This window comes from Ziziphus jujuba, chromosome 3 (genome assembly GCF_031755915.1).
Source record: "Ziziphus jujuba cultivar Dongzao chromosome 3, ASM3175591v1".
NCBI lineage: Eukaryota > Viridiplantae > Streptophyta > Magnoliopsida > Rosales > Rhamnaceae > Ziziphus > Ziziphus jujuba.
The window spans coordinates 14,574,683-14,593,508 of record NC_083381.1 but is presented as its reverse complement, the minus strand read 5'-3'; the positions used below and the strand labels follow the sequence as shown (position 1 = coordinate 14,593,508).

Sequence of the window (18,826 nt, the reverse complement as noted above, 5' to 3'; positions counted from 1 at the left end):
TTCTAATACATTCATTCACATATAATTCTATTAAAAAAGAGAAGAAATTGAACTTTACATGTGCTAAACAATGTAAAAAACAATTTAACCAAACCCAACACAAATACAAATGAAAATAAAGATATCAGATATTAAATACAATATACAAATAGAAATGGAGATACCAAATATCAAATACAAGAACTTTCATCCGCCAAAGCTTTGATACTATATAATGAAGTGGAGAATGTGAAAAAGGTTATTTATCAATACCAGTACATATATACACAGTATCATAATTAAGTGGAGAATGTGAAAAAGGTTATTTATTAATAGCAGTGCATATATATTATTTATTAATAGCAGTGCATATATACACTTGAGTAGCGTAGATTTGAGTAACGTAGATGAGTTTGCTAGATAGACATTATCTACAACTAACAATAGGAAATACAAGGGCACATATGCAGATAAGGCTGATCATAATCAATACAATAGCATATAGCTAAACAGATGACATTGGCTTATCACTCTCAAATCATTAATTCCACCTATAATGCCTGATTACAAAAGCAAATCAATACAATTAACACCCACCAATTTAGTTGTTAAAGGAATTATAAATAACCAACATCCCCTTTAATCATTTCAAACTACAATTCCCACCTAAGTGATCGAGAACTTGTTTATTAATACTACTTACTGTACATATAATTATATTTTGGCCACTTTTAATTGTTTAAGCTTTCAAATTTACAATAAGTCAACATATATTGTGCATCATAGTGATACTATTTTTGTTTTTTTTTTGACATATGAAAACAACAATATAGTTTAGAATCTAGTTTTTTGGCTAGCTATTGCTACATTATTTATCTTTTAAAAAAGAAAGTCGAAAACTATACAATCTCTGTTTTTTTATCTGTCAATTAATTAGTATCCTCCTATGAAATTGATTATTGATGAGCAAAAAACAAAAAAAAATATATATATATATATATATATATTGATGCAAATAAAGGGAAATATTTTAGGTTATACAAATAAATAATTTAAATGGCATAGTAGGATTAGACTTGATCTTATATATTAGTTTTCATTTTAATCTGGTTGGTGATGGTATATACATTACCAACTTGTGTTTGTTTGTTCTTGATCAAACGCTTGCATAGGTTGTGGTCCAACAACTATCTTTCTACAAGAATAACTGCAATCAATTTGGACTTTGCCATGGGAGACAACCTAATTAATAAATAGGTGATACATTGCATTTATTCATTTTTTCCAATAATAATAGAAATATTTGCTCACCTTATACCTAAAACCAAACTACATATATTAAATGTTGTTACTTCAACATCCAAAATTTTTTATTTTTAATAATTTTGTGCAACTGAAATATGATAATTAGTAATTGGACTCATCATATTGACCTTTGGTTTTGTTGATGATAATCACAAATAATATTCATATATATATATATATATATATTATAAATTCTTTAGAGGAATCTCCCATATAATTTAATAAAATATTTTAGTTTTAGGCGTTAGATTGTTCGGATAGTTAAATAAGATGATTTTAGATGAAGTCTTATCATATTAAAATATTATTTGTTTGTATATATAAATATCCTATTTAACTTATATCAGATATGCTTCCCAAAAAAAAAAAAAAAAACTTATGTAAGACATCTCTCCTAATAGAATTTTGTAGATATTTATATAATACGGCCATTCCAGGTAACAATGGATTTAACAAAATATTTTTTACAAATCATAAAGACCGTTGAATAAATTCAATCTAAATATATGGACAATTTATGTCTGGGAACAGATTAATAAATTTCACATAGATTGCATGTAATTAAACACTAATCAGGTAGCAAAAGTTGCTATATGGTCCAATAGAAAGTTGCTGCATAATTATATTTCACTTAAAAAATAATATTATATAATATAAAATTTTATTCTATTCTCCTATATCACCCAATTTATGTTGGATATAGTCAATTTCTCTCCAAATAAATAAATAGATACGGTTTCACAAACATTACATGTAATTAGGCACCGGTACAACAGCATAATTGTTTTAAATTTGATAGTGTTTCGTCATACATATACTGATCCATAATACGTATTTTATGCTGTCGCACCATCAACAAAAATTAAAATAGGTCGTATGGTTTTATCTCAATCCCTTATATCACTATCCAAGACAGCTACTAGCCTACTTTATGTAAACATCAAAGTAACTATATGAATTGGTACCAACACTTTATCATCCAAATTATAACACTCTCAAGCTTAGATATATATATATATATATATATATTTTTTTTTTTTTCATCGAAAATTCTGAAAAAAAAAAAATTATATCAATTTATAATTGCTCATACTTTACTTCCAACGAAGCTTTTTGGTCTGCCATATGTATTTCTATGGCTGAACGTTGAACACAAATTCATGTCATTATTGAGTATGAAACACATTAAAAATACGAGGTACGTGATATTAATAGAGTGATAGAGAAAGAAATTAGGGAAAGACTTGATAATGATGATACGGATTCACGCAGCAAGTTAAGAGTTTTGAGACATAAAGAGATGGGCCTAATTAAAAGATCCTGTCAAAAAAAAAAAAAAAAAAACAATTTTCAATTCGTACAAGATTGACTCATCCACGTATGTCGATCTCAAGAGGAAAAGATAATAAAATATAAAGTTCACTTAATGGATATACATATAAATATACAACTTTGGCAGGAGAGGTCGCCAGTTTCTGGGGAACATACAAACTCTCAATACGAGTTTAGTCAAGTTCATACCATTATGATGATCCGATGATCACAGTTATCTGTGCCCCATTATGTGGATCGGCACCGTGTCGACTATAGATTTTCTATATATATATATATATATATATATATATATATATAGAGAGAGAGAGAGATAGTTAGGTTTATATTAAATTGACTTATGATTTTAACATTAGTTTTTTTTTAAAAAATTTTTAAATCATTTTGAAAGTTGAGATTTAAAAATTAATAAATAATTTTTATATAAATTTAATAATATATTAAATTTTAATCAGAAAAAATAAATTTTATAAAAATTTGATAAATCATAAATAAAATTTTAAATTTTAACATTTAAAGTATCCAAGAGTTGAAAGAAAATTCTGATGATAATACCATCAAGTTAACTTAATAAAAATCTAGTTGTGTATAAATGTGTGTATATATGCATATAACCAAGTTCATATAAGGTATATTTATTAGTTTTATCATCAAGATTTTCTTTATCAATATTTAATCGCTTTCTCTAAATAAAATTTTTAATATATTATAAAATCTATATTATGACATTTATTAATTTTTAAATCTCCGCCTTTAAATCTAAAGCAATTTAAGGGCTTATAAAAAAAGATATGATACTAAAACCATCAAGTTAACGTGAAATGATCAACATAACTTATACATATATATATATATATAGAGAGAGAGAGAGAGAGAGAGAAAGCAATACTAGAAATAAATTCAAGTAGATGATAGCATATGAGTGGTTGAAACATTATTGATGCCTTGCAATCTGCTAGCAAAAATCAATGACATAATGCCAACTCATTGGATATTAGAAATTTGGTTAGCATGTTTGGTAAGTATAGAATTAATGGTATATATATACATATGTATGTATATATGTTTATATAATAGAAATTCATAGGTTAGAATCGTCTTGATGGTTTTGAATCAAGAATTGTCTTGATGGAAAACCATCAAGACCTCTTTTATCAGTTGTTCTGTCGCTTTAAACGCAGAATGTAATGCCCCATCCCCATTGATGCCTCACTCTCTTTGTCAATTGATATTGTCTCCATTTTTTGTCACTGTAAAGGCAAAGTGGAAAGCCCTATTTCCATTGATGTCTCATTCTCTTTGTTTACCAATATCGTTCTTAATTTAGCTATCATATTACAAATTTCAGAAGATCACCTATTCTGTGATTGCTTCCACACGCTTAACCTTAAAGTTTTTTTAAATATTAAAACCAACCATTCTGAAAAAGCCTTAGTTATTAAACAAATGACTACTTTTACATTTGAACCATACTGTTCCACACTTGGACGATATGAGATTGAATATTAGATAACTTGCCAGTGTTTTGTATCCCCACATTAGTCGTCATAATCCACCCCCCTTTGGATTGTCGACCAATTTTTCTCTTTCTGTCCTCAAATCCTTCAGGATTCAAAGGTTCTACATAGAGATTTAAAAATGTATTTGAAATTCATATAAATCCTAATAAGGTTCTCTTTGCGATCCTAAAGTTTTATTATTTTACAAGACTTATATTTATTCAAGATTATATTTTTAAATCTCAACCTTTAAAGTAATTCAATAGCTAATTGTAAAGATTTTGATGGAAAATCCAACATATATCCTAATATGAGATTGACCATATACATAGTTTTATTATAGTGGAAAATCCATTAACATATCTGAATAAGAGACCAACTATATATATATATATATATAGTTTTGATATAATAGACTGCATTATTTATTTATCATTGATAGGTTCTGTAAAAAATGTGATAAAGCTAACAGTAAATTTTTTGCATTTCCTATTTCACCTATTTAATACTGTTTGTGAGCAATATAGCCACTGAAACAAAATCCTATGTCAATAAAAAGTTATGATATATTAGAAATTTTCAACATAAAATGAAAACAGATAAATGTGTTAAAGATATCGCTAAATGTGTTAAAGATATCACGTCAATTAATGATTTAAAAAAAAAAATCTAATTGTAAAAGGCAATCATTAGCATTTGCTACAATAATAGGTTTTTAACAAAAATGTAAACTATATTTCAAACAAATGGAAAAACTTTGTGAAGGACTTAAAAATTAACTATTATATGTCCAGTTACATCATCCAAATACTGTATTGACATATTTATGTATATATATTTATATATATATATATATCCTCCAAATAATGACAAATTATTTAATTTTTTTATGTTTTAAAAAATAAAAGCTAAATAGGATAAAAGCAACTCATAAAATTAATGTGGGTTGCAAGATTGATTATTATTAGTTAGGCAAATATGCATAGAAACTAGACAACCGAAAAAATTGTTTATCCTAGGTTTATGATCAATTTCAACCTAGGTTTATGATCGATTTCAAGAAATTGTTTATCCTGGTTTATTTGTACTAATCCTTGGCTCAATTAGTAAAAAATCTAGAATCACTTTGTATTTCTTTCGATGGTTGAGGGCTAACTAGACTTTAATAGATCTGAGTTTGTGTCCTGTATGATTCTTGAAACTCTTCAACAGGTTTGACTTTGTGGGTTCTGTCTTGAACAATTTGATACAAAAATCATCATACTCAAAACTCAAATCACATTCTCAAAGCAGAGTTTTCATTGTTTTTTCTCTCATTATTTCTCTCGTTGTTCTATTCTTTCATATTACAATACAAAAAATGAACTTGACTGACAATCAATCGGCCAATATTCAATTGGCTTCAGTCGGTTTTTTAAACTTTAAAAATGGTCATCGGCGATTTAACCAACTAACCGATCAAATTTTTTCATCGATCGGAAGTTAGCAATGAACACCCCTATTATTAGCAGTTGATTCAACATTTTCAAACTTGGTTATTTTTGTTTTGTTTTGGCATTTGTGAATGATACGTGGGCATTTATGTATAATTATTCTTACTTATTAAAATTTAGAATTCTGAGAATTATTGTATATAATATATATAGAATCAATTTCATATGGATGTTTGAATCAATGTTGAAATTTAAAAATTAATTAATAATTTAATATAAATTTAGTGATATTAAAATCTCAATTAAGAAAAATAAATCTTACAACACATAATGAATTATAAATAAATTTTCAATCTAACACTTAGTAAACTACAAATACATTTTTAAATCTAATATTTATAAATAAATAAATAAAAACTTATGGTAAAATCATCGTAAACCTTATATGAATATGGTGTGTATATATATATATATATATGCAGGATCAATCTCTTTTTTATTTTCATCATCTACTTCAAGAGGTTCCACACCTATCCTATCTTGGTAATTGTGTCCACATCCAAATCCACGTGCACAGAACATGGCAGTGTCCCTATTCTTGGTATGGATTTGACCTACATTAAGGTTGCGTATTTATCATATAAGAAAAGGAGTCAAAAATAAAAATAAAAATAAAAATGAAACACTGCCAAAATTACAATGCACCAGCTGGGATAGGGCTCCCCTCATCCGGTACATGCACTTATCAAAATCCATCAACCAAACTATTTAACAAGTTCAAAAACCCAATTCAATTTCATGGGTATACATGATAGGACATGTGCCAACTCATTTGGAATATTATTGAAAGATAATTATTATATTTTAGCAAAAAAGAAAAAAGAAAAAGAAAAAGAAAGATAATTATTATATATATATATATATATATCTACACAGTATACATATACACCTTCCCATGCAATATTTTAAGCTCATGCATGGTACTACTACATGCATGATATGGTGGTGCACATATCTACAAATATAGCTATACGATTATGCCCCCACTTGTTTGTGACCAATTTTTCTTTTTTCTTTTTCTTTTTATTTTTTTATTTTACCCAAAAAATTTATTTCTTTTCTTTTATTAATTTCCAACCCAACTTGTTCTGAAAGTTTAAATATTGTTTTCTTGGAGTTTGGTTTGTACGGGATCTCATGTCAAAGGATATATATATATATATATATATATATATATATATATATATATATATATATATATATATATATAACATGCTTGCATATTGTGAGCCAATAATTAAATATTAAAAGAGGTAGAACGGAAGGTTTTCAATATCCAATTTTGTTTTTTTTAAATTTTTATTTTTTTAAGAAGTTGAAATAAAATTTAGATTTTAAATAGAAACGGATAAAATTTCTATAATATCCATCGAAATTTGTAAAATTTCATCAAAATTTCTATGTTATAAAAATTCAAAAATAGTATCGATGTTTAGTACATTATTTTACCAAATTAACTTTAGTGATAGTTTTTTTTATTTTTATTTTTTTAAGTATTTAATGATTTAAATAAAACAAATTGAATTAAATTCAATAACCTTAATAAGTTCTATTCATTGATAATATATATATATATATATATACTTGTTTTAGATTTTGTATAAGATAGATTTATTAGAATCCGATAAGTACAAATTCATAATTGATTATATAAAAATAAAAAATAATAACATAAAATATTAACATGAAAATACAATATTATGCAGAATTAATATTAATAGTATTTAAATTACTAACATTAAGCGAATAAAAATAAAAAAGATGATAGAGTATATTATATGAAACATCAAGAACAATTATATTTAATATAAGATCTTTATAGTTGACATTTTAGTAATTATATAAAAAATTATTAAAGAGATACATATTTTAATAATTACTTTTTATATTTCACATCTTAAAAAAAGAACGAAAAAATTACTAATAATTTTCAATTATCTAAGAGTTCTATGAGTATTGAGATAATATTTATGAAACATAATATAACTGTAATTGTTTTATCTTAATTAATAAACAATTTATCAAATATATACTTTTTTTTTTGCATATTTTCATCAATAATAGTTTATTTATGATAATTACCACTTACTATAAATTAAATTGATTAAGAAAAATATAATATATATTCAATATTTTTGCAAATTTTATAATCAATTTGATAATTGATTATTTTAAATAAGTTAATACTAAAGTTTTAACAAAAATTTTCATTTTTTAAAATAAATTTCCATTATTTTTTGTGAATTTTTATCGATATTCGATATTTTCTAATATTTTTATGAAAATTTCTATATTTTAAACGTTCGATATTTTCACCTATACCGAAATTCTGAACGTTGAACGAATATAACTTTTAATTGAAAAAAACATAAAAAAGAGATTTGTCTAAGATGATCAAGCTAGCAGGGCAAAAAGGGTAAAAGGGTATATAGCATTAACATATATATATATATATACATATATATGGGAGTAGGGTCACATCAGGTTGTTCTAATAATTTTGCTATCAAAATTTTTTTTCGGTTTTTGAATCACATCAAAAACGAAAATTTAAAAATATATTTATTTTTCACTGAATTATAATAAAGTTTATTTTTTCTAAATAGATTTTTAATATGTTACTAAATTTATACTTGACCACTAATTAAATTTTAAATTCTAATTATTGATATAATTTAAAAAATAATAAAAAAAATCTAATATTAAAACTATCAAATTGTTCTTATATAAATCTAACTCTCTCTCTCTCTCTCTCTCTATATATATATATATATATATATATATATATGTATTAGTGAAATTACTCACACGTTATACTTTGGAATTGTTGACCAAATATTTTTTTTTTTTTAAAGGACTACTTTAAAGTAGTTTTGTGATTTAGAAAGCTATAATTATTATTCTAAATTTGGAATTTGGAAAGCTATGTGTTTTGACAGAATGAGAACCACGTTTAGAAGATTCATTTATATTGCCTTTAACCAAATAGGTTGATGTCGGTGTAGTAGAGACTTTTGAATTTTCTCCTTTTTTTTCTTATTTTTTATTTAGAGTCTGTACTAAAATTATGTGGGATCAATATGTTTTACCCTATTTTTTTGACAATAAAAAAACTGCAAAATTGTTCTCTAATCCAAGCCTTCAGTCTCGGGAATGACTCCAAATTATTGAATAATGAAGATGTCCATCACAAATGTAAAAATAAATTACTTAAGATTGAGTACTCTTTTTTTCAAGGAAAACATAAATAAATAAATAAATGAATTTAAAAAAAAAAAAAAGTATCCCCGCACAAGAAAAAGTAAAATTACATTAGCACCCCTATATTTTACAAGTTTTTCACATCTACCTTATTTTCAGAACTTATAGAAACATCCCATTATTTATGTTCCACTTTTGAAAACCTTTTTAAAATTTTCATATATAAATTGACTCATAATATAATGATAAAGCTCAATTTTCAGAAAAGCTTTCTAGCCAATGAACTAAAAATCCATTTATCTACTTCGCAACCCCTATTCCCCCAGCTTATATCTTCTTCCCCTTTTCACAAAATAAGCTCTCCGAGAACAATAACATAAAGAACCGTTTCAGATGTCAGACTCCATTGGATTAGACTAGACTAATTTAAACATTTGTTGTACCAAACTTAAGATAATCCAGTACAAATCAGTATCCCAAACAAGCAGTAAAATGTCCATTAAAGAAAAAGTAGTAGAATGGTAAGCAATAGGCTTAGAGAAAATTGAAGCTTCTTGTAAAAGATCACTCAACACTATAGAGAATATATAATGGAATTATCAACAAAATTACAGATGAGGTGAATAAATGAATGCAACTACTTTTTCTTCTTTTTCCCTCTATCTTACATTTCTTGTAAATAAGAGTTCTATGTTACAAATCAAAATTGTGGTGGAGTTGGAAAGACCACATCTGGTTTCTCTTACATTCTCAATTAGAAAAAGCTTCTCAGCTTTTACGAAAATGAAATATGAAATTGCACAAAGCTTATACATCTCTCTCCTCTTCCTAAAGCAACTTCCACTTGGTCGTCGCCTTTATGAAAATTACCTTGTCCAATGAATTAGTGGTTTTAATGCCACTCCGGGAAACGACCCTCCAACTTTGAGCATCAAGTATGAGCGCCCAGTGATATGCTGAAGCATGCTGTGAGGTGTGTATCAATAATTTACACTCACTGCCACAAAGCACAATAACAATAGGATCCAGCAAGAAAAAAAATCAGAAAATCCATCTCAAGGGCCAGATACCTGTTGTACCTTTAAGTGGTCCTGATGGAGGGTTGGCCGGATTGGATGAATTAGGAGGGTGAAGCATGCCCATTTTAATAATCAATCAATAAGGAATAACATATGGCAGAGCACAAATATCAGCTGATTCCATCTGCAGAGCTTCTGCCCAAACCTGCGGTGCTTCCTCAACTGATGAAGATTCCACCTTGGGCTTCTTCAGCTGGGAGTCATTGCTGCAAATCATCCATTCTTGGTCATCAAAATCAGACCATTCCTCCATTTTCGGTACAGAGTAAATGACATTTAGATATTTGGAATCTGGATGGGGTGGTCTTGAAGATGCTTCAGCAATGGGATCAGCTTGTGCTGTGGCAGAGGTATGCTTCATGGGAGAGACCAATGATGGTCGAGTATCTATTATGCCATTCATCTTGTGTTCCTTATTATCAATCTTAACATTATGGGCTGCTCCCTGCCTATCTGATGGGTGAAGGATGGAATTTTGGGAAGGATCGAGTATCCTTCCATTTTCCACAGAAGGCTGAGAGGAAGATGTAGGTCTTGGCAACTTACTGGGCTTAATGTCATTGGCTGTAACAAAGTTAAAAAAGAAAGCATTATTACTTGGCTAGAAATTAAAACTACAAAGTTCAAACCTGTTGACACATTTGATTTGGGAATGATGCATTAAGAGATCTGGAATAAAAGTAAAACCACCAGAAGTCTTGATAGATAATGAAAACCGCTAAAAGTAAAAAACCATATATAGAAAGATTTGTTTGATCTGTGATGGTCATTCTACTTTTCATACATAAGAACTCACCGTGCAGAACACCATTTGTCTCCAAGTCCTTCCGTTTCTTAAGATTTCCCTCAGCAGCAGCAGCAATTTTGTTGCTGTCCTTGGAAAGTTGGGAGGTTTTGATTGAATTAAAACCAACGAGGTCATCTTTGTTGCTTTCTCTCAAGTTATCTGGCTCTATGTTCTTTGATTGAATTTTCTCAATGTTCTGAAGTGGAATTTTCTGTGTGTTCTGAAGTTGAATTTTCTCCGTGTTCTGAAGTTGAATTTTCTCTGCATTCTTAATTTGAATCTTCTCTTTCGCTTTCTCCTCCTTTTTCTTCTCTTTATCCCTGTTTTTATCCTTCTTTTGGCTTTTCTTTTCTTTCTCTTTGTCCTTCCTTTTATCCCCTCGTTTATCTTCACCTCGTTTATCTTTTGCCTTTTCTTGTCCTTCCATTTTCCTATCAACATTCTTATCCAATAGTTTGGGCATTGCTCCAAAGTTTGCCGGAATATTGCCAGCAGCGTTCTGAACCATTGCATTTCCACTAACTTTTGCTTCATCCCTGATTCTTTGCCCATCCACCATTGTTTTATCTTCGACTCTCCTGTCCTTGTTTTTTTCCTTAACTTCAGCCAAAGAGCCAGTACCCTTGGCCACCAATCTGACCATCCCTTCATCATTTTTTGGGTCTGAACTAGAAAAATTCTCAAACTGGTTTCCAATTCCTTTGGCTTCATCTTTAATCCTCCTACCCAACTCCTGCACCAATTTAGAATCCTTATTCCCCTCATCCAAGTAACTTTTTTGACTGGGCTTCTCTGCCTTATAACCAGCAAATTGCCCAGGAAATCTCTTGTCAACACTATTGCCTTTATCTTTATCTTTTCCCTCTTTCTGTACAAGTTTCTCTCCACCACGAGACTCAGCTTGCCCTGAAAGTATCTTCTCATCCAAGGTACCACTTCTATCTTTTGATTTATCCCTGTCCTTCTCCTTGTCCTTCTCCTTATCCTTCTTTTTATCCTTCTGTTTTTCCTTTTTCTCTTTCTTTTCTCGATGTTTTTCATCACTTCTATCTTTCTCTCTTTTTTCTTTACCTTCTCTCTTCTCTTTATCCTTTTTCTCCTTTTTATGCTTCTTTTCTCTGTGTTTCTCCTGTAAAACATAATGAATTAATAATAAAGTTGAATATAACAAAAAGAATAAAACTAGAGAATGAAAAACTAAAGCTCAAGATATTACAAATTAGAATAACTTTTCTGGAAATAAAACCATGACATTTCCTTATATATATTGAGGGTACAAATATTACACTAAGTTTCATACTACATAGATATCAAGTGCACCTCATACAAATCAAACGTACAAAGAAATAGTAAAGAAGAAATTGCCAAACAAAAGGAGACATATCTAATCGAGGTGGATAAAAACTCCCAATGTCATTAATATTGGAGTAAGCATGTTTTGTATAATTGAAGTCATCACTATTACTTATGCCAAAAAGTTTCTAGAACATAAATTGAAAACCTATAGAGAGAGTGTAGAACAAGGTAAAACTACACTTTGACAGGAATCATGACTACTTTCCATCCCATACAACTAACCTAATCGAGATGTGATTTCACAAATAAACTTTATACGTATAACCTGCTCCAACCTACCTTGTGGAGAAATTGAAATGAAGCATTTCAGACTAACAAAATTCGAAAACAGAAATATAAGAACTTTAATTTGATCTTCAAGCCATGAAAAAAAATAAAATAAAAATAAAATAAAAGGTTAAACTTTTCAAATACATCCAAGAACACATGACACTACTTACAAAACTAAATGCTCAACAATAACATGAAGTAAACATAAGGGCCAAAGGAATCCAAACACAAACAGATAAAGAAAAATCACTTTGTTTCCTAGAGCATAGCTCATAATAAATAAGATATATTAAAGTCTGATTTGCATCTATCTATTTGTTACCAACATTAATTTCAACATAGACCTAAGATACCTTCTAAATCGTATATATGTATATATCAACTTAGGACTGCATCAAAGCTTACTACCCATTATTTATTTGTAAAAGTTGTTTAGAAAGTCAAATGAAAAGAGTAAACAGGAAATAAAGAGACAAAAGGGGTACAACTCAAGTATGCAGGTATGTATACAAAACCCAATAAACAACAACAGATATTTAAACAAAGGTTTCAAAAAGTTTCTGGCAATGAAGAAAAGAGAAATGTTCCCAATGCATTCATCCAGTCAAAGTTACCCTCTAAACAGGTATTTTTAAAATGAAATGTTGAGGCCCATAAGACCCTTCAGAGCAAGATGGAATAGCTTTCAAATAGCTAATATGAACAATTCCAGGTCTTTCTTTGCCTTCAGACAAGAAAGTACAATGAAATACTATGGACCCAAAAATTCAGCACCATCTACTTTAAGTTGAGAAATAAGTACTTCAAATACAACCAAAAAGAAATTATTATTTGATCATCAAGAGATCCTAAGAAGCAGAAGACTAACATCTTAAACAATTTTTTAAAAGATAATTGAATTTTCCTTTTTCAACCTGCCAACCTTCAACAAATTCAAGCTTCCAAATAAGTTAAGGAACCTCTCACAGATAAGCCCATGAGGAACAATATATCACCTATATAGCATTAACAAGTTTACAAAAAGCCATTCAATTCCCAGCCATTTATCTTATTGAGCTCTACATAATTATAATTACAAAGGACCTCTAGAAATGTTTTCTTGAAATAAAGATGATACAGCCATTTATCTTATTGAGCTGTACATAATTATAATTACAAAGGACCTCTAGAAATGTTTTCTTGAAATAAAGATAAGAATAACTAGATAGTTAAATCACTTTTGAGTAATATACTGCCTTTCGATTTTCCATAACTAATACAAGGTACATGATTTAATAAAATTCATAAAACAAATGTCTAGCTAATTGAAAGAGTCATCAAATTCTTGTACAATATACAAAAGAATCCAATTATACAAGCTACAATTATCTCACTTCTTTTTCTTAAATTTGGCCATTTCCTTTTGGATATCCACTTTATAGTTCATATCCACTTTTATATATCTCCTGTATCAACAAGACAGCCCTCTGTTCCTCCCTAAGCCTCCTCAATATCATGGTGCCATTGTCAAAATCACAATAACAGAACTTCACATGAAATCAACCACCAATTTTTCAGGATATATTCTTTGGAGGGAAAAAAATTAAACAAGGCTTTTGTGATTAATTTGTTAGAACATAAAATAAAATTCGTTCAAGCTTGTCAAACCTTGATGATCAAATAATAATTTCTTTGGAATCAGACCATTTCACATAGATTCCACCTCCTAAATATCTCAAATCATAATATATATTTTCTTGGGTAGCATGGCAAAACCTGGTTTCTAATAAAGTTACTCCTTAATTGATTAAGGAAACCTCTTCAATATGCCACTTATATTTCAAAAACAAATTCAGCCACTGTATCTCACCTGATTCACATTTACAGCTTACATAAGCATCTAGCAAAAAGAAGCTTATGATTTGGTGAAGAATTTATACCAAAATACTATTTCATTTGTTTTAATTAAGAATCGCTAAACTTTGACAATTTCACTCTTGCCATGTTTAGTTTAGTATACTCTCATCCTCAATCACACAAATCAAGCCATTTGCAAAAGTCAATATTCCAGGGACTCAACATGTTGAGTTTTTTTCACATCATATGCATTGTTCAAGCCTAGAAACAGAACATAAAATGATTGTAAAAGGCAAACAGATAAATGCAAAAAAGTCAAGAATGGGTATTTTTACCAATTAAAAAGACAAAAAAATGTCTTGGGACTTCAAATAGCTAAATTTAACTTTAAACTAACATTTTTTATTATCACACAAACTAATTTAAAATATCAAGAATGATAATAATGGTAACTGTACCAAAAAGAAATTATTGGATGAAGGCAGGAGGTAAACTTTGACAAAATTAGTATCCACAACAACAGGGACAACACTCATCACCACTGTTGCCGAGTATCAAGAATTGACAATCCAACATCAAAAGGAAAGGGATATTTCTGAAGTAACGTGCAGGTCACCTCATTGATATCTAAGGGAAGCAAGAGTAATCAACCAAGTATTTGTATCAGTATTTCTAAGTCACTGCCAAAAGAGGCTTAGTCAAAATATGCAACCAAGTAACAAATTCTTAACATATGGGAAAGCATCTCACTATCCATGATGGCACACAAACGACCATAATACTAGAAAATATAAATGCTAGGTAATAAGCCACTACAAGCACCAAAGTATAGCCAACTCAAAAAAAACATGGCAGCCATCAAACGTGAATTATAAGAAACAACAAATAACATTGAATTTGTTGCCAAATACCAGATGAAGCTTAGAAGCCTTTATAATACCAGTTTCTCCTCTAATGTAAAAAGATGGAATATATACAGTTTAGATTCCTCTATAACAAAATTCCAAAAATATACGCCTCCAAAAAACATATTGGCTACAAATCATGGAATAAAGCAAACAACTAAGGGATTATTTGACATCCAGTTATAATACACCTAAGTGAACACCAAGAATTTCCAAAGAGGAAGCATTATATCATATTCACAACACCTCTTCACAAATTTGAGATAATCTCAAACACTTATTGAGGAATGATTGACTCAACTGCCCGTCAATCTAGTATTCATAAAATAGGCCATTTATAAATAAGGAAAGTAAAAAAGCAACACCCTGCTAGTTCAGTCTTCCATAATTCGATTATCTCCACTAGCACCTATATATCTACTTCAAATCAATTAATTAAATAACAATATTTAACTACAGACAAGGCATCATATTTAAAATATAACACTAACTGAAAGTTTTAATCAAAAAGAAAAACAAAGTAATATTATGGAGAACATGTTGGATGTTCTATGAAAGTTGACAACCAAAATGTATCCTTGAGTCAGCAACTAATGTTGCACCATAATAAAACATCACTCAAGAAAGTAGATTTTTAACCTTTTTAAGTAAGTCCACATCATCAGTCAAGTCCACATCATCAGTCCTAGCCTTCCTTTCATACCCTGGTGGCGGAAATGGAAAGCAGCGCGACATTGCACAAAATCCCACAACACACAAGACAAGTGCCTCCCACAGAAGAAAATGCTAATATTGCTCTCCAGTAGCACTGTTCCGGAAAGGGAACGAACCAAAAACTAAGCTCCTGTCCATACACCATGTCCCTGCATTGATTTCCAGCATCAATATTCCTCCATGAGCTTCTCAGTCACTCCAAGAAATACAAATTCCAGAGTTAGCTAAAACCTAGTCCCCTTAACCAAAACTGTGCAAATGGGTAGCAGATACTACAAAATTCACTTCAAGAATTAAGCCGTGGCAAATCGAAAAGTCAATCAGATGTAACACTAAACTGAATAAATCCAACAAAACTTAACCCAGAAAAAGGAAAATAACTTAAATAACTATTTGTTCAACGAGTTTGCTCAAACTAAGTTAATCCAAACGGTTTAGTCCACCACAATCTGATCCTTTGTGTTGCCTTCTGGTCCAAAACAGTATCATCACCTCCTCCATAAAACCAAAACCAATTACCAAATTCATTCCCTGGTGAAGATCAAATGCACAAAATACAAAAACTCACCAAAAGAACCTCAATTTCTCAAAAATAGAGATTCTTCACAACTTTGATCACTCTTCTAGACAATTTAATACGTGCAATCTTCTTCCATCCTCATACCAACAAATGTTATCCATCAATCTATGCAATCTCAGAGTTTAAAAGCTTAATCACAGCACTGTCAAATCCACAATTCCAACTCCATAAAAGATCGGAGCCCAAGCCCATTCTATGCACAACTCTGTGTCGATCCCAACCACACTCAGTTCCTCAATCTCTGTTCTGATCAAACCCTAATAAGTCCAAAATCGGTAAATTCGAGTAGTACCCAGTTACGATCCGAAGAAACCCTAGACAATCACACAAACGCAAAAAACAAGCTGAGAACATACCCACTTCCCAAAACCCTAATCCCATTTCTCAAAAAAAATAAAAATAATAATAATAGCTAAAAATAATTATAAAAAAATCTTCCAATTTTTTCATTTTTTTTTTAATTTATATTCTCTGATGGGTATGTATGAAACTCATTAAGGTATCGATCAAAAGGGGCAAAAAAAATTTCTTAAAAAAAAAGAAATTTTGGATTCAAAGCGTGAATGGGAAATCTGTGAAATACAAAATTATCGGAAAATTGGTAATAGACAGAAAGAGAGAGATAGTGATGGAATTGTGTAATGGGTTTTAGAGATTACCTTGTCCGCTACAAAGTGGGCATTGTAGAAGGACAAGAGATCTCTCTTTTCTCTTTTCTATCTTCCTCCAGAGAGACAAAGAAAGAACCCAAAAAAAAAAATTTGGGAAAAAAATTTAGCAGGAAAATATGATTTTTATCAGTAAGTCTTCTTGGGTTTTCTAAATTTTTTTTTTTTTTCCTTTGTCTCTCTGCTCTGTTTCTTCTGAGTTTCTATTTTTTTTTTTTTTTTTCTTTCTACTGAGGCTTCTTCGTTTTTGTTGGTGTTCTCTCTCTCTGAGTTCTCTCTCTCTCTCTCTCTCTCTCTCTCTCTCAGTTCGCGTTTTTTTGTTATGGTATTTTGGGAAAAGGAGAGAAGGGCTTGTCTCTTCGCTTTTCTAGTGGGTATTTATATTTTCTCTTCGGAAGTTATACGCTGAAAATATTTAAAAATATATTTAAATTTAAATTGCACTTTACATCCTAAATTATATATGTTTTTCATTTTATAACTAAATTCTAAAAATTTTCACATTATACTCTAAATTATCATATTAAACAATAAGTCACATGTGCATGTTATATGCCTTGTAATGATTCTAAAACTATTTTTATACAAAAGCGTCTAAATTTTGTTGAGAATGAAAATTTTCTCAATAAAACAAAAAAATCATGTAAAAAAAGAATTAAATGTGTTTCATTAAAGTAATGGATAATATGAGTTGCAATAAAAATGTTATAATAGAATGTAGGCTCTTTATGAGATGTAGAATTTGCTTAAACTATTTTTAAATAGTTCAGTTTAATCCTATGGATGTTCATAAATTCTATGGATATACATAATATTGTAATATGAAATGTAAAAAATTTTGAAAAATTGAAGTGTAAAGTGAAAAACACTAAACTTAATGGTCCAAAATATAATTGAGGAAACAAAAAAAAGAAAGGGCAAAAAAAAATTAGAGAAGGGTATTGGGGTCCTTGTAAGGTGGAGAAAACCTCCTCTGTAAAATTGTGAGAGGGAGAGAGATGGAGAGAAAGGGATTTTGAGACAGAGAAACTTCGAGGAGAGAGAGAGAGGTTGTGTGTAAAATCTTCAAGTCGCACGCTCTGAGGAACTGTTTTGTTTGGGTACTCTCTTCTGAGTATGTGGACGCTCCATAAGGAAACGGCTTCTTTTTTTACACATCTCTATTATGGTCTCTTTGAAGGAAAATTATGTTTTGGAAAATAAAAATATAAATATCTGTTTCTTTAAATTATTTGATGTGAACAATCAACCCAAAAAAAAAAAAAAAAAAAAGAAGTGGTGGAAAAAGGTGTTTTTGAAGAATGATAACAAGAGGGTTTTAGAAAAAAGCTAAACTTCAAGCTATGTGATATCTTTGACCATGTCTATTTATAGAGGTACTTGGAAGAGAATCCTTGAGGATGTAAAACTTTTTATTTGGATAAGCTTAGAGGTATCCAACATGTTATTAATCAATTTCTAATTTTGTTATTATGATTTTGAAAAATAGCTGATGATAATTATTATTTGATATTATGGCTCACTAAAATCTCTAATTTTGTAAATCTCATTGGGATATGTTTTTTTATGGTATGATAATATTAATACTAATTAATGATCAAATATGGATTATACAATTTTTGTATTATTTGTTTTGTCTAATAAGTTTTTATGCCCATGATAAGAAAATTTTAAAGAATCAACCAATACCTGACTTTTTGTGTGGATGAATAAACCTAACAAACAATCCCAAAGAGAATATAAGTTTATATTTTTACAACAACTAAATGGTTGTACTAAAATATTTTTATATTTTGTAGATAAAAATAAAATATATTTAGTAG

General features: G+C 29.1%; 1 protein-coding gene across 5 annotated transcripts; it reads right to left on the bottom strand.

The window, feature by feature from the left end:
• Nucleotides 1–9,342: 9,342 nt before the first annotated feature.
• Nucleotides 9,343–17,355, bottom strand: LOC107422303 (uncharacterized). Of its 5 annotated transcripts, none has more exons than XR_007241949.2 (5): nucleotides 16,995–17,355; nucleotides 15,681–16,649; nucleotides 10,684–11,803; nucleotides 9,888–10,451; nucleotides 9,343–9,805 (listed from the first exon to the last, which is right to left on the bottom strand). XR_007241949.2 is itself a non-coding variant. In XM_048477177.2 (5 exons), exons 3-5 carry the CDS (start codon nucleotides 15,774–15,776, stop codon nucleotides 9,964–9,966), a joined length of 1,704 nt encoding a protein of 567 aa, XP_048333134.2. In that variant the 5' UTR covers nucleotides 15,777–15,904; nucleotides 16,324–16,649; nucleotides 16,995–17,355; the 3' UTR covers nucleotides 9,343–9,963. The 5 variants fall into 5 exon arrangements, 3 of the variants coding, with proteins under 3 accessions (XP_048333134.2, XP_060671590.1, XP_048333135.2); XR_007241951.2 differs by having other exon boundaries at nucleotides 9,343–9,774; XM_048477177.2 differs by having other exon boundaries at nucleotides 9,343–10,451; nucleotides 15,681–15,904; nucleotides 16,324–16,649.
• Between the last annotated feature and the right edge of the window lie 1,471 nt (nucleotides 17,356–18,826).

What these genes read in the sequence shown, in the direction of transcription:
- LOC107422303 (XM_060815607.1), bottom strand. Translation starts at nt 15,776, where the DNA reads ATGTCGCGCTGCTTTCCATTTCCGCCACCAGGGTATGAAAGGAAGGCT. An exon ending in ATGTGGACTTACTTAAAAAG is followed by an intron (nt 11,804 to 15,680) that starts GTTAAAAATCTA and finishes TATGTTTTACAG; the next exon opens with GAGAAACACAGAGAAAAGAA. An exon ending in GACAAATGGTGTTCTGCACG is followed by an intron (nt 10,452 to 10,683) that starts GTGAGTTCTTAT and finishes ACTTTGTTACAG; the next exon opens with CCAATGACATTAAGCCCAGT.